At 45.8% G+C, this 17454-nt stretch overlaps 1 protein-coding gene across 1 annotated transcript in view; it reads left to right on the top strand.

Annotated features, from left to right (window-relative positions):
• The first annotated feature begins 16445 nt into the window (after positions 1 to 16445).
• Positions 16446 to 17454, top strand: part of acadl (acyl-CoA dehydrogenase long chain) — a 48907-nt gene continuing 47898 nt past the window's right edge. Inside the window, exon 1 of the mRNA XM_048598671.1 lies at positions 16446 to 16549. Coding sequence (XP_048454628.1) covers positions 16473 to 16549 — 77 coding nt within the window. The 5' untranslated portion in view covers positions 16446 to 16472. The remainder of the gene's footprint in view (positions 16550 to 17454) is intronic.

Below are 17454 nucleotides of genomic sequence, written 5' to 3'. Positions count from 1 at the left end.
CTTTGGTTGTGCTTTAATTTTCATCAAGCATATGGCTGTGATGATTCTGTTCCTCAGGAGTTTTGGGAAAACTGCTCTTTGTTAACACCTCTATCACAGAGCTGGGAGTTTAATAAACCTTACCTCTCTATTCAGAAAAGATGAATTCCTTAGACTTTCAACCAATTATGTCACTGAATTATTGATCTGGTATCATTGAGTCCCACCCAGTTGAGTTTTTAATTCCTGATGATCCGCAGCAATTGCTGCCATAAAATAGATTTCTAGAAACAAGGTGTTTTTTTTTGAGAGCAGCTTCAGAATAAAAGGCCAGCTATTTAAAACTAAGATGAGGAGAAATTTGTTCACTCAGAGGGTGGTGAATCTTTAGAATTCTCCATCCAAAGTCTGCAGAGTGTCAATCATTGAGTAAATTCAAAACAGTGATTGATAGATTTCTAGTATGAGGTTTTCGAGGTTGATGATCAACCATGATCTAAAATAGAAGAGCAGACTCCAGCAGATGAAAGGTCTCCTCTTGCTCCTACAATAATAACTTACTGATCTGTAATTCATAGGATAGTATATCATTGCACCTATAACTTCGTGTAACTAGTAGTAAACCTGTAAAGTTTGGGTAATTCACCCTGAAGCAATGGCTAAAGTCCTTTGCTATATGAAAGGTGTGGTCAGCCATCCTACCTGAAGCCACTTTTTAACAGGCACACTTTCTCTCCTTATCCCTGATGGATTCCATCACCATCTGATGGTGACAGATCTGAATGAGAAACCTCAAGTCCGAACTGATGCAAATCTAAATTTTGATGCTCAAGCAAGCCAGTAGAGACCAACTTTTAAGAAACTGAGGAACATCTTGTTCTAAAAAAACCCCAGAATGTTGCAATTCAATAAAGTGGCTTGAGCACTGGACACACAATCACAACCAGCCATTGCCAACAATGCAACTGACCCCAATCCTATCGTCACTGGCATAACTGACTAAAAGTCCTGTAATTACCAAATCAAATGACCCCAATCCTGTCTTCATCAGCACAACTGGCCCAATCCTGTCTTCATCAATACTTCTGGCCCAATTCTGTCTTTAAACACCACCTTTCAGCTGGAATGTTCTTCTTCTAAATTGTTATTAATAATGTATCTGCAGTAACTTGTGTTTACGGATGTTAATAACCATCACCAAGAGTGGCTCAGTAGCACCACTACTGGATGATGTGGCCGGGTCCTAAACGACATAGCTGCTAGGCTGGGTCTGTGGCAGGTGGTGAGGGAACTAATGTTAAAAGAAAAAAAAACTAACCTACTTGACTTAATCCTCACCAATCTGTTTGCTGCAGATGAGTCTGTCTGTGACAGTATCGCAGGAGTGATCTCTGCACAGTCCTTGTGAAGATAAAGTTCTGTCTTCACATTGAGGATTTCCTTAGTTGTGTGGTATGCATTGAGCTAAATGGGACAGGCTTTGAATGGATCTAGCAACTGGGGATCACTGAGATGCTATGGACCACATTAACAGCAGAATTGTATCTGACCATTATCTGAACTTCATAGCTGGGAATGCCCTATCAAGCTGGGAGATAAACTCTCATTCCATGAAGAGTAGAGGAAGGCATATTGGGAGCAGCACGGGGCATGGAAGTGAGGTATCTTTCTGATGAGACTACAACATAGGACTACTTATGTGCCAAATCATGAAAGCAGCATGCAAGAGATAGGGCTAAGCAATCCAATAGCCTATCGGTTAGATCTAACCTCTACAGTACTGCCACATTCATTTATGAATGGTAAAAACTGAAAGAACTGCAGATGCTGGAAATCAGAAACGAAAACATAAATTGCTGAAAAAGCTCAGCAAGTCTGGCAGCATCTGTGGAAAGAAATCAGAATTAACATTTTGGGTCTAGTGACCCTTCTACAGAACAGTTGTGAACGGTGGTGGACCATTAAACATCTCACTGAAGGAGGAGTCTGTACAAATATTTCTATCTTCAACAATGTAGGAGCCCTACACATCATGCAAAAGGTATGGCTGAAGCATTTGCATCATTCTTCACAGTGGCATCAATTTGTACAGGATGTATTGCAGCAATTCACCAAGGCTCCTTACAAACTTGTGATCTCTGCCCCTTTGAAGGACAAGGGCAGCAGATACATAGGAAAACCATCACCTCCAAGTTCCCCTCCAAGCTTCATACCATTCTGACTTGGAAATATATCATTGCTCATTCAGTTACTGGGTCAAAATCCTGGAACTCCCTCCCTAATAGCATCATGGGTCTCCCTACACCCCAAAGACTGAATCGGTTTAAGAGGCAGCTCACAGCCACCTTCTCAAGGGCAATTAGGGATAGACAACAAATGCTGGCCCAGTGAGCAACGCGTATTTCCCATGGAAGTATTAAAGCGGCAGTTCACACACAATATTACCCCTTGTGTCTCCTTCGTCCTTGATTATTCCATGACTAATGAAGTATGAACTACGCTGTCTGTCAGAAAGTTGTCTAATTATGTGCCCATCTCTGAAAAGAGGCTGATGACTGTAAATTTACTTTGTTCCTTTTTATAAAATGGTACCACCTTAGGAATCCCCACACCTCCAACAATATGCTTGTAGCTAGAAAGTGTTAGAAAAAGGGCCTCCACTAATTGTCTACCCAAAGGCTGTGGAAACTCAGTCATTGAGTAGGTTTGAGACAGAAATGGAAAGTAATGACATCAAGGGATATGGGGGTAGCATGAGTAAAGATGTTGAAGTAAATGATAAGCCATGATCTCAAATGGGAGAGCAGGCTCGGTAGGCTGATAGGCCACTTCTGCTCGGATGTTTCAATTTGAAGGATGAGGTATTGCAGATTGTAATCCTGCCAGACCACACAAGCTGTCCACAGAATGCTATTGTAAGATTCAGTATTCACTATTATTGTGCCAAGTACACCCATTTGATGCCGCACCTAAATGGGGATTAGAAGATCATGTGATATAGTTGCATTGTCTGTAAACAGCTAGGAATAATTAGCCAGGAACCAAATTATGTACATGCATGTTGTAAGCAACATTCACAGCTGCGCTGGAAAGTAAGCTTTTTGATTAGCATCACACTAGCCAAAATGATTTTCCATCAAGCAGTATAGCAAGAGTTCAAGTCCCACCTTTTCCAGAAATACGCAGTAGTATCTTTGAACAGGTTTATTAAAGATATTATCAACAAAGACCTCTCATCTTTCCAAGCCTAAAAGTGATGATTTCAAACATCTTGGGGTTTTCAGGGTAGTTTCCTCGGCCCAACCACCCCCAGCTGCTTCATCAATGACCTTCCCTCCTTTATAAGGTCAGAAGTGGGGATGTTCGCTGATGATTGCACAATGTTCAGCACTGTTCATCGCAGTCCATGTTCAAATGCAACGAGATCTGGACAATATCCAGGCTAGGGCTGACAAGTAGCATGTAACATTCGTGCCACACAAATGCCAGGCTATCACTATCACCAATAAGAGACAATCTAACCACTGCCCCTTGACATTCTATGGCGTTACCATCATTGAATCCCCCACCATCAACATCCTGGGGGTTGTCATTGACCAGAAACTCAACTAGACTCACCACATAAACACAGTGGTTGCAACAACAGGTCAGAGGCTAGGAATACTGTGGCAAGTAATCCATCTCCTGACTCCCCAGAGCATAGCTCATCATCCATAAGGCACAAGTTATGAGCGTGATGGAATGTTTACCACTTGCCTGGATGGGTGCAGCTCCAACAACACTCAAGAAGCTTGACATCATCCAGGACAAAGCAGCCCGCTTGATTGGCACCACACCACAAGCATCCACTCCTCCACCACCAATGCTTAGTGGCAACAGTGTGTACTATCTACAAGATGCACTGCAGAAATTCACCAGAGATCCTCTGACAGCACCTTCCAAACTCATGACCACTTTCATCTATAAGGACAAAAGCAGCAGAAACATGGGAACACCACCAACTTCAAGTTCCCCTCCAAGCCACTCACCATCCTGACCTGGAAATATATCGTTGTTCCTTCACTATCACTGGGTCAAAATCCTGGAATTCCCTTCCTAATGGCATTGTAGGTCAACCCACAGCAGGTGGACTGCAGCAGTTCAAGAAGGCAGCTTGCCGCCACCTTCTCAAGGGCAACTAGGGACGGGCAATACAGCCAGAAATGCCCAGATTTCACAAACAAAAAAAGAAAATCTGGCAACCAAAGGACAAGCAGATGTCAGAGAATTCAATAGGAATGCACAGCTTGTTTCCTGCTTATTGCAATCACACATCTGTGGGACTGAATTCATGTTGATTAGTAAAATAACCAAAGAACAAAATCTTATTCTAATGGGTACTCTGCATCTTAAATAGAGGCATGCTGTCTAACCTTTCCTTAATTCATAGTGTAATAAGAACAACCCTGAGGTACTTTCTTGTTTGCTCTGGTTAAATATCAAACCTCTACATGGACCCGGGGCAGGCTGTGAGGTACTGTTATGGGAACAGTAACCTTGCAGCCCGGACAATATAGTGGGGACATGGATTCAAGTCTCACCATGGCAGATGGTGAAATTTAAATCTGATAAAATTTGGAATTAAAATTTGGCTTGATGATGAACATGTAACAATTGTAATTCCAATCCTGGGATCCTTTGTTCACATCCTTCAAATAAAATTTATTTAAATCTACCTTAGATGAGTGCAAAATCTAACAGTCACAGCACAGTACAACCTCCAGGAACAGTGCATGATCTCAATGTCACTGTTCATTACAAATCTCAAGAATAGTATAGGATCTGGCTATCACAGCCCATTACAACCCCGAGGAACATTGCAGAATCTGATTGTAACAGTCCATTACAATACTTGGGAAACAATGCAGACTCTGACTGTTATAAAAGATAACAACCCTCAGTCACAGTCTACCCTGAAGAGAAGGGTAGGATCTGGCTGTTGATTGTTAATATCATCCTAAGCTCTGGAGTGAGATTTTATTAGTTGTCTTAACCCTAAGGAAAGACGTAGGCTTCCTTTGTTATTTTTGTCATCTATGTAATGGAGTGGAGGGACATGTCCTTCCAGGTCATCCTGCTTAGATCAGTCTGGCCCTTGTTGCAAAGTTTGTAAAATGATAGGGGGGAAGAGTGCGTGGTCCCTTTAAAATATGTTTTTTTTAGGCTTGGAGATTTTAAAAAAGTCTGCAGGCAGCAGCAGATTCACAGAGAGTTCTTAAAATTGAAGGCTATACTGTTAGTAGGCAAAGCAGCTTTTTTACCAAGGTTTTTGAATTTAGCCAATTAACTTAAATGAGGCCCTAGATACCAAAACCCAATTAAATTTAAATCTGATGGTTTTGACAACCTAGAACCAATCCTATTGTAAGAAATTAATAGGTCATCAAGAGTATAAAAGAAGAGGGCATTTGAAAATCAGTGTGAGAGCGAACTGCCATATGAAAAGAAACTCACTGGCTCTCACAGAAATCTCTAAGCTCCCAGAGTAAGCACCATCCAAATAAAGGTACTATGGCACTCTTAACTAATATTTCTGACACAAGAATTTGAAAAAGGCGTTCCTGATTGGAAAACAGCAGAGAAGACAAAGAACATTCTGGAAGGTTTATCTTGGCCGTAATTTTGAGAGACTAAGTTTTATTTTTTTCTCATTACTATCACTGAGGCCAGATGCCAATTCTATGACACCTCCTCCTACCGTCCCCTTGATCATGATCCCACCTCTCATCACGTTGACTTTCCTGCTCCACTAATGCTGTCTGACCTGCTGTGTTTGTCCAGCTCCACATTTGTTGACTCTGGCTGCCAGCATCTGCAGTCGTTATTGTCTCCTTGTTGGACTCAGAGTTGAGTGCAGAGGCTATAAAGTGTCTAATTGAAAAATGTGGGGCTGTTTTTGAAGCTTCCACTGATCCTGACTAGAACAGTGCAGCAGGATGAGGACAGTGATGTCAGTGTGAGAGCAAGATGGAAAATTAAAAGGACAGGAGGCTATTGGAAGTTTGGAATCATGTTCGCTGATAGAATGGAGCTATTCTACAAAGCAGTCACTCAATTTGTGTTTAGTCTCCCCAGTGCAGAGGAAATAATATTGTGAATATTGAATATAATAGATTGGATTGAAAGAAGTACTATCAAATTGCTGTTCCATCTGAATGAAGCATTTGGGCCACTGAAAAATGAGGAGCAAGGTGTAAAGGCAGCTGTTACACCTCCTGAATTTTCATGGAGAGGTGAATGGACAATGAGTGACTGACGAGTGGATCAGGCTATCAGGATGGTTCCATCAAAGTGCTGAAAGGTGAGGGGAGAGGAAGATTTGTTTGGTGGTGAAAATTGCAGAGAATGATCCATTGAATGTGGAGGTTGGTGAGGATGGGTAACCCTAACGTGGTTCTGGAAAACGGGTGAGAACAGAGGTGCAAGAAATGTGGTAGGCATGGTCAAGGGCCCTGTCAATCAATATTAATATCCTTTTATTGTCACGTGTACTCCATTGTAGGAGTCCATTTACAATGTCTGCCTTCTTATGGTGACATCTTAGGTATGAGTACCTAGGTACGATTCTTGAATACAGGGGAGGAATAGAAGTAGCAGCTTAATTACAGAGTTGAAAATAAGTTAAAAATAGGAAACTATTAAGGGGTTAACATTACAGTGTTCTAAGGTAAGTTCTAAGGTAAGGATTGTAACCTCACACTGGTCTCGGTCCAGGGCTTGCTGCTCTGTGCACTGTTCCAAGGCTGCTTTCCATGTGCTGCTGCCAGGCTTCTTCTCTGTGCTGCTCCAGGCTCACAGCCCACGTACTGCTCGAGGTCTCACTGCTCACGGTGTTCTGGGGCTCACAGGGCATGCCTGTAGGCCCTAGAGTACAAGGTCACGCTACCTGTGCTAGTTCCGCTGCGGGACTCAGCCCATGCACTCTTCTGTCTGCCGCGGGACTCGGCCCGCTTGCTCCATTATGGGACTCGGCCCGTACCCACCCCGGGACTCAGCCTGCTCTCGCTGGTCCTCTGCGGGACTCGGTCCACTTGTGCTGCAACTCCACTCTCCGGGGGAAGGGTGGGGGTGGAATAGGGAGAAACAGAAAACCACAAAGAGGGGGATAAAGGTAAAGGGACTGGCGAGCCGAGGACCTCGGACCGAAGCATCCTACTCTGCTGCCATCTTGAGCATGAAACACGATTCAGGGAAATCCTCTATTGAAGGAAAAAGAAGACAGGTTGAAAGTATTGTTGTTGATGGTTGCATCATTCAGGCGGAGGAAATAGTGACGGAAGAACTGGGAGAAAAGGAATGGTAGCCTTACAGTATGTTACATTATGAGCAAGTGCAATCAAGGGAATGGCGGGAGTCTACAGGCTTGTAATGAATTTTGTCTGATAGCCTATACCAGAAATGGAGACAGAGAAGTTGAGTGAATAAAGAGTCAGGCATGGGCTCTGTGAAACTGGGAGAAGGGTGGACATGGGAAGAGAAGTGATGAAGAAGTTTTCCCTTTTGGGGCAAGAGGAGTAAGTGACACCGATACAGAAATCAATGTATGAAAAAGAGATTTAAGGAAGGGGACCCCTAAGTTCCTGTGCTGTTCTGTGTTCTATGAGTAAAACTGCTATAAGAAATGTTTGACATATACTACAAAATGAATGCACAGCCAAGCAGTATCCATAGCGAAATGGCAAGTTCACCTGCGTGCAGAAGAATGGGGTAGATGGGGATTAGTTGGGCATTTGTAGGAGGAAGGAATAGAAAGTCCTCAGACTGTCCCAATGGGACTTCAGGAACAGGAAGATTGGACAGGCAGGGTAAAGAGAGACAGCTAAGGACAGTAAAAATGAAACTTTTAAGGTGCATGGCCATGTAGGTAGGAAGAGACTGGACAAGAGGAGAAAAAATTGTCAAGAAGCGAACATTTAGTGAGGCAATAACAGGTTGAAATGAGGGAACTACCAGAGGAGTCCTGTTTATGGATCAATTTGTGTGTTTTATTGGAAAGTTATGACCAATACAGCAATGAGTTTCACATTCAATCACAGAAAAGAAAAGGTGATTCAGATGTAAGCACCTAAAAACCTGTGCTCGGGAAACATGTTTCAGAAACTGCCTTTACACTATGACCAAGGGTGGGGTATCTGGATACATTGTAACAGGCACCTTACTTTTCACCAAGGACAAAAGAGCGAACAGGGAGAGAACAGGACCCTTTAAAGATCAACAAGGTTACCTATGTTTGGAACCACAGGCGATGGGTGAGGTATTAAACAAGTATTTCGCATCAGTGTTTACAATGGAGAAGGATATCGAAACTAGAGAACTTGGAGAAACAGTGATATCTTGAAGAGTGTCCATATTACAGAGGAGGAGGTGATGGACGTATTAAAATGCACAAAGGTCGAAAAATCTCTGGACTTTCTCAATAGATCAAAGGCTGATGGGTGATCTTATAGAGGCTTTTAAAATCATTAGGGTAAATAGCCAAGGTATTTTCCCCAGGATAGGGGAGTCCAAAACTAGAGGACATGGGTTTAAGGTGAGAGGGGAAAGATTCAGAAGGGACCTATGGGGCAACTTTTTCACAAAGAGGGTAGTGAACATACAGAATGAGCTGCCAGAGGGAGTGGTGGAGGCTGGTACAATAACAACATTTAAAAGTATGGGTACATGAATAGGAAGGGTTTAGCGGGATATGGGCCAAATGCTGGCAAATGGCATGAAATTTATTTAGGATATTTGGTCAGCATGGACGAGTTGGACCGAAGGGTCTGTTTCTGTCCTGGTCATCTCTATGACTCTGACTATATGATCTGTGGTTTCATTTGCTGCATAATAAAGCAATGACAAACCGCAATGAATATTAACCATGAAATCTTCTCCTTATTCAGTGCTCTTTGTGTCCATTTGATGTATTTTTCTGACTTTTTTGCACTTGTAGGGTGAAATTTTAAAACTGCATTTTTAATCAAACCGTGATCACACACCTCTAGGGCAGCAACTTGAACCTACTTGGGTCTTCTGGTCAAGTGGTAGAGATACTAATACTGTGCCAGAAGACCCAGCTGTGAACATTTGACTCGAACATAGAGAATGCTGGATAAACTCAGCAAGTCTGGCAGCATCTCTGGAGACAGAAACAGTTAATGCTTTGTGTCTGGTATGACTTCTTCAGATCTGAAAGGTTCTCTGTGTTTGTTTCAGATTTCCAGCATCTGCAGCATTTCGCTTTTATTCAAGTGAACGTTTAACTGCTCGTTGTCTGTATGCCAATTACTATGAATAGACAAAAAATTATTGTCTGTGTACCTATGAAACGTCTATGTGGCATGCTACCTTGAAATTTGATGACTTTTGGTGGACTTATGTCAGGGGGCAGCATTTGCTGTAGTTACTGTGGACACCTTGCTTCTATCTATTTGTGAGCAATTCAATGGCAGCAGAACTCAGATCTTGGTGTCAAGTGACAATGTGCTCAAGTCCTGTTTCAGGGATTGAACACACAAGGTAGGCTGACATTCCAAGGCTGCTCTGTTAGTACTGCCATACTTCAGATGAGATATTAAAGCTGAGGTCCTGTTCTGCCTTTTCTGATGGATGTAGCAGATCCTATAATACTGAGTTGAAGAAACTGTAATGTGGAGATGCTGGTGTTGGACTGGGGTGGACAAGGTCAGAAAGCACATGACACCCAAGTTATAGTCCAACATGTTTATTTGAAACCACAAGCTTTTGGAGCCTCGCTCCTTCTTCAGGTGTTAGTGAGAGAGGTAGTATCAGACACAGAATTTATAAATAAAAGATCAAAGGGTCACACCACTGATGAGGATGTATTAAACAAATCTAAGATGCTGTTAAATCTTTAATCACTTAGGTTTTAACTGATTAATATGTATATGTAAATCCCCAAATTCCTTTCAAGCCACTGTCCTGAGAGAGCTAAAGGTTTTATCAGTGTAAAGAAGAGGTGACATTTTAGGTCAGACGATGCATGTTAGGTGTGTGGCCTTGTTTAGAATCTGTTTGTGTTTTGGTTTGGAGTCAGACTGGTTTTATTTCTAAAGTAGGAATTTATAAAACACCACATTGACTAACTGTCTATAAATTGTGTGCTTTTTGAACAAAATAGAATGTATCTGCAAATACAAATTCACCCCATACATTTATGTGTGTCCGTGTCTGAGCTGGGGGGAGAGAGAGAGAGTGTGTGTGAGGGGGGAGAGAGAGTGTGCACATGAGGCGGGGGGGAGACAGAGGGAAGAGTGGGGTGTGTATGTGATGGGGGGGGAGAGTGTGTGAGTCTATGTGAGGGGGAGAGAGAGAGAGAGAGTGTGTGTGAGTGAGAGGGGGAGAAAGATTGTGTGTGTGTGTGTGTGTGTGTGTGTGTGTGTGTGTGTGTGTATGTATGTATGTGTGTGTGTGTATGTGTGCGTGCGTGCAAGAGAGAGAGTGAATGTGCGTGGTTAAACTGACTGACTAGTCAGCAGTTGCTGTCTTCGAACAAAGATTTTCTAGTCCTGTGGCAACACCTGTAACATGGGGCAATTATGGCCAATGCCACACAATTTCCACTCTTGCTCCCAACAATAAGTATGCATCTCACCCAATCTGCTGTCTTATTAGTTTTAAGAAGACAGTCTGTCTAACAGATGTCTTACAATCCTTATCAATTCTAGTGACCAAACAAACTCCTTTTTCATCATGACATACTCTGCAACTTCTCCCTTGATTAAGACAGATGCAAAATATTAATTTAACCATGGCCTCTGCTACCCATTGTTAAGCCTCTCTTAGGTGCCTAATTCACCCCTCCTTAATGATTTATATGTCCACAAAGAAAGAATAGTGTTAAACATGCGCTTAGATCTCAATATTGTTGAAGTCTTTATCCTTCTTGTTCATGTACCTTCCAAGTTTTCCAAGCGTTTTTCTCAGGGTACCGATTGAATTATCATTGAAGTTAATAAGTACCACCACATTAATGCAATTTGCAAACTGCTGAACTGCAACAGCCTCACACCATCCCTCAGCCCTACTACGTGATTCCACCCTGTTTCTTCACAAACTCTGCCCATTACCTGAACCCCTTGCCAATCACCTCAAATCCATGCCCACCCATGCAAACCAGACCCACCACAGCACAAACCTCGTTCACCAACACACAAACCCTGCCCATCATGCCACAAACACACCCATCTCCACACAAACCACGCCCATTACCACACAAACACGACCCATCATGTCACATCATCCTCCTACTTTAGAGACATTAGTTTCCCCTCCTCTGTCATTAAGGATGTCCTCCACCGCATCTGCCCCATTTCCCACAATTCTGCCCTCAAACCTTCTCCCCCCAACAACAATAAGGATAGAGTCCCCTAGGTCCTGACATACCACCCCATCAACCTCCGAATACAACGCATCACCCTCTGACATTTCCACCACCTACAATCAGACCCCATCACAAAAAGATATTTCTTTGCCCACTCCCTGTGCACTTTCCTCAGGGACTGTTCACTTCGCGACTCCCTCTTCAGCTCCACTCTCCCCACCAATCCCTCCACCACACCCGGTACCTTTTCCTGCAACCGCAGGAGGTGCTACACCTGCCCCTACAGCTTCCCTCTCGCCTCTGTCCGAGGCCCCAAACAATCCTTCCAAATCTGGCAGAGATTCACCTGCACTTCATCCAACCTCAATTACTGTATCCGTTGCTCCTGATGCAGTCTCCTCTATATCGGGGAGACCAAACGCAGACATGGCGACCAGTTTATAGAGCATCTGTGCTCTGCACGCACCAACCAACCCGATTTTCCGGTTGCCATCTCCTTTAACTCCCCCTCCCAATCCCCTGGTGACATGTCCATTCTTGGTCTCCTCCACTGTCAGAGTGAGGCCAAACGTAAACTGGAGGAACAACACATATTGCATCTTGAGAGCTTACAGCCCAATGGCCTGAATATTGAGTTCACCAACTTCAAAAATCTCTCCTCTCCCAATCTGTCCATCTTCTGACTCACCCTATTCGCTCCACCTTTCCCAATGACCAACCCCCTACCTGCATCACCAGATTCAAAATCTCTCCGCCCTGAACCTGTCCATCTTCCTACTCACTTATCCACTCCCACTGACCAACTACAACAACATCCTACCTGTGTCCAGCTATCTCCATCTCACCTACCCTCCCCCATTCCTACCCCCTCCCTCTATTTATTTCTGGGCTTCCCTCCACCTCCCCAGTTCTGATGAAGGGTTTCAGCCTATCCATTGACTTTCCTGCTGCTCAGATGCTGCCTCACCTGCTGTGCTTTTCCAGTTCATATTTACTGACTTGAGCTTCCAGCATCTGCAGTCCTTACTGTCTCCAAATCGCTGAAAACCATACTGCGAAGTCTCTGCTAAGGATGCCCACCTTGAAGAAGTTTTCCACCTCCCTCCAAAGAGACCTCAGTATCTCTCCCAGTGCAACCTCCTGGCTGTCTCCTCTGCCTTGAAGCTCTTTGACCACATTCTGAAGCAATTCTGCTACTACTGTCATCTCTCCTTCTCCAGTGCCTATCTACGCAACTGGCATATCCCCCATAGACTCCAAATAATGTTTAGACCATCACAATTAGGACCCGACAGTGACAACTGTTATCTGCAGCATCTCCTGGGCCTTCAGAAACAGTTCTCCCTGCGGATTCTCAGCTCCACGCTCACAGCCATGTATTGACACCTTCTCTCCCTGTAGTTGGCCCTGCTCCAGCTCAGAACTTCTCTTTCCTAGATCTGCAGGGGTTCTCTACTCTCCTTTGTTCTCAGGAGGATCCACACCCTCAACAAAGACATCAAAAACTGTAAGTATGCCAAACTCTCTCGTACTTACCTCCAGACACAGACATCTTCAAACATTTGGGATCCTAACCTCATCTCCGTCCTTTCTCCGGGATCTGCCTGACGCCATTAACCATGCAGTTGCTCCAACCACCCCAACGGATCATATGATGGCCACTTCCACCGACAATGCCAATCACGTGACGACTGTTGACGCTGCCAATCACGTGACGACCGCCGATCAAGTTGTCACTTCCACTCCGTCCATGTGACCGCTCTTGTGCACACACCCACTCCAGTTGCAGTCTCCACTCCCACTCCCAGCTCCAGCTCAACACTCAGCCCCAGCCCCAAGCCCCATTGGGTATTCACCATCCCCCCCCAGACCTCCCCCTCATTGAGTCTGAATAGTCAGTCTTCAGCAAAGGACTCACCTTCGTTCCCCTGCGTCCACAGGTGAATGAATTCCATGCGAGCCTCGATGTTGAGCTCTTTTTCCACTGCCTCTGCGCCTATTTCTTTGAACGTGAATCCAACCCACCCTCTGATAACCTCTTCTCCTGCCTCCAGCAAACTCCACCTTCCTGGACAACCTTCCTGGCCTCCTACCCTCCCTTGACCTCTTCATCTCCAACTGCTGCTGTGACATCAATCACCCGAAACTCTCACCTCTCTCATTTACTCCAACTTCTCCCCATTGGAACACGCAGCTCTCCGCTCCTTTTGCTCCAACCCCAACCCCACCATTAAACCCGCCGACAAGGGCAGCACAGTGGTAGCATGGTGAATTGACCTCTACATCACTTAGCCAGATACCAACTATCTGACACATCCTCCTACCATTTGCTCGATCATGACCCCACCTCTGATCATCAAGCCATCATCACCCAGACCATTAACAACCTCATCACCTTGGGACAGCTCCCGTCCACAACCTCCAACCTGATAGTTCCCCAACCCTGCTCCACCCATTTCTATCTCCTACCCAAAATCCATAAACCCAACTGCCCCGGTCGACCCATTGTCTCTGACTGTCCTGCCCCACAGAGCTCATCTCCTCCTACTTCGACGCCGTTCTTTCCCTTTTGGTCCAGGAACTCCCACCTACGTTCGGGATATAACCCACGCCCTCCACCTTTTCCAAAACTTTCAATTACTCGGCCATCAACACATCATCTTCACCATGGATATTCAGTCCCTGTACACCTGTATCCCCCACAAGGGTGGTCTAAAGGCCCTCTGCTTCTTCCTCTCCCATAGGTCCACCCAGTCCCCCTCCACTGACACTCTCATTTGCTTGGCTGAACTAGTCCTCATCCCCAAAAATTTTCACTTTGATTCCTCCCACTTCCTACAAACCCGCATGGGCCCGAGCTATGCCTGCCTCTTTGTAGGATTTCTTCAACAAGTACACTGGCACCATCCGTCACGTCTTTCTCCGCTATACTGATGACTATATTGGTGCTGCCTCATGTGCCCGCAAGGAGCTCAAACAGTTTATCAACTTCGTCAACACCTTCCACCACACCCACAAATTCACCTGGACCATTTCTGACACCTCCTTACCCTCCCTGAATCTCTCCATTTTCATCTCTGGTAACTGACTCACCAGTGACATCTATTTCAAATCCACTGACTCCCACAATTATTTTGACTACACCTCCTCTGACCCACCCTTCTGCAAAAATTCTATTCCGTACTCAGAAATCCTCCACCTCTGCCACATCTGCTCCCGGGATAAGGCATTCTACTCTAGAACTTCCCAGATATCCTCCTACTTTAGAGACCGTAGTTTTCCCTCCTCTGTTATTAAGGATGCTCTCAACTGCATCTCTTCCATTTCCCACAATTCTGCCCTCAAACCCTCTCCCCCCCACAACAATGAGGATAGCGTCGCCTTGGTCCTGACATACCATCCTACCAACCTCCAAATACACGCATCATCCTCCAACATTTCCACCACCTACAATCAGACCCCACCACCAAAAAGATATTTCCCTCCCCACCTCTGTCCACTTTCTGCAGGGACCATTGACTCCACGACTCCCTCATCAGCTCCACACTCCACACCAACCGTTCCATCACACCCGGTACCTTTCCCTGCAATCACAGGAGGTGCTACACCTGCCCTACACCTCCATTTGAGGCCCCAAACAATCCTTCCAAATCTGGCAGAGATTCACCTGCACTTCATCTACTGCATCCGTTGCTCCTGATGTGGTCTCCTCTATAAAAGGGAGACCAAACGCATACTCAGGGACCAGTTTGCAGAGCATCTGTACTTTGCATGCATCAACCAACCCGACCTTCCAGTTGCCGCCTAGTTTAACTTGCCCTCCCACTCCCTGGTGACATGTCCATTCTTGGCCTTGTCCACTGTCAGAAATGAGGCCAAATGTAAACTGGAGGAACAACGTTTTCTGAAGAAGGGTCCTGACCTGAAACGTCAACTTTCCTGTTCCTCTGATGCTGCCTGGCCTGCTGTGTTGCTCCAGCTCCACTCTGTGTTATCTCTGACTCCAGCATCTGCAGTTCTTACTATCTCTGAACAACATTTCAAATTTCACCTTGACAGCTTACAGCCAATGGCCTGAATATTGATATCATCTGGTTTTAAAATCTCTCCTCTCCCAATCTATCCATCTTCTGATTCACCTATCCTCTCCACCCTTCCTACTGACCAACCACAATAACCACTAACTGCATCACCAGCTTCAATATCTCTCCACCCCGAACCTGACCGTCTTCCTACTCATCTACCCATTTCACATTTCCCACTGACCAACCACAATAACCCCCTTCATGTATCCACCCATCTCCATCTCACCTACCGTACCCCCATCCCCATCCCCACCCCCCGCCTCTATTTATTCCTGGGCTCCGCTGCCTCACTCCTGTCTTGACCAAGGGTTTCGGCCCAAAATGTTGACTTTCCTGCTCCTTGGATGCTGTATGTTCCCAATGGTGGGTGTGTCCAGAACCAGGGGCCATAGTCTGAGGATTTGGGGTAGACCATTGAGGACGCAGATGAGGAGACATTTCTTTATCCAGAGTGTTGAGCCTGTGGAATTCATTGGCACAGGAAGTAGTTGATGCCAAAACATCGAATATATTCAAGAGGCGGCAAGTTTAGCACTTGGGGCGAATGGGATCAAAGATTATGGTGAGAAAGCAGCATTAGGCTATTGAATTGGACAATCAGCCATGATCGTGGTGAACAGAGGAGCAGGCTCGAAGGGCTCCTCCTGCTCCTATTTTCTACTTTTCTGACCTGCTGTGCTTCTCCAGGTCCACATTTATTGACTCTAGCTTCCAAACATCCGCAGTCCTTACTCTCTCGACGTCACCCACACGCCATCTCCGCACAAACCCCGCCCTTCGGCCCACAAACCCCGCCCACCGTGTTCGCCCATTCCCCCCTCCAACGGCTGCCACATAAACCATGCGCAGCATCCATACTTGGCTAGACCCACACAGGCACCGCCCATCTGGGGGTCCAGAGGGGGTCCGTGCGCAGGCCGCTCCTGCCTCCCCATTCCCCAAACATGCGCAACAGGCCCCGCCCACCGCACCAAGGCCCGCCTCTCCCCATACAAACCCCTCCCAGTTCTTCACGATCCCTGCTCCGCCCCCAGTGTAAAGTTGAGATGACGGTTGTGCGGTTACTCTGTTGCAAACCGTTGAGAAAGGTGGGCCTGAGGATATTCCGGGCCGGCCCCTCCAGGTAACGGAACCCGCGGGGCGATGTATTTAAGCAATGGCCCGTCTCTGCGTCAGACGTCTCATTGCTACCTGCGGATGACGGGTGTTCAAGAGGGGAGGGGTCGATGGATCGATGGATCGATGGATGTATGAGCGAAGCCGACAGTGGGGCCAGGGTCGAATGGGGTGTTGGGAGTGAGGAGGGCGAGGTGTGGGTGAGAGGTGGCAAGGTAAGGTAAGGTAAGGGGGGGCAAATGGGGGAAGGTGAAGAGGCCAAGGACGGGGCAGGGAACGGCTGAAGAGGGTGGGTGGAGGTAGGCATGGGGATGGGTGAAGGTGGGGCAAGTGGGGAAACGGTGGTGGGTGGATGGGGAAGAGGATGAAGGAAAGGGAGAAGTGGCGGGGGGGTAAAGAGGGGATCGGGAGTAGAGGAGGGAAGGAGAAAGAGGAGTGTTGTACAGGGAAAGGAGACTTAGAGGGGGGGGGGGGCTGTGAGGGACAGGTGGGAAAGAATGGGAGCGGGAAACATGGGGAGGTGGGAAAGAGATGTGAGGTGTGTAGTGTAGGAAGAAGGTTAAGGAGGTCCATCTAGGTACCACCAATATAGGCAGAAAGAAGAAAGAGGTTCTGCTGTGAGTATTATTTGGAGCTAGGGGTGAAGTTTAAAAAGCAGAACCAAAAATGTGATAACCTCTGGATTACTACCTGAGCCACAACCAATGAGGAATTTGGCACTGGGTCAACAAGATTACAGATTGGTGTGGGAGAAATGGGTTGGAATTCATGTGATATGGCATGAGTACTGGGGAAAGATGGAGCTGTTTTGGGGCTCTACCTGAACCATGCTGAGACCAATGTTCTGGTGAATAACATAATTGGACCTGTGGATAAAAGACTGTAAACTAAACAGTTGGTGGGGGGGGGGGG

Source organism: Rhincodon typus, chromosome 7 (genome assembly GCF_021869965.1).
Source record: "Rhincodon typus isolate 14 chromosome 7, sRhiTyp1.1, whole genome shotgun sequence".
Lineage (NCBI taxonomy): Eukaryota > Metazoa > Chordata > Chondrichthyes > Orectolobiformes > Rhincodontidae > Rhincodon > Rhincodon typus.
Note: the sequence above shows the minus strand (reverse complement) of the source record. Positions and strands in the feature narration are given on the sequence as shown.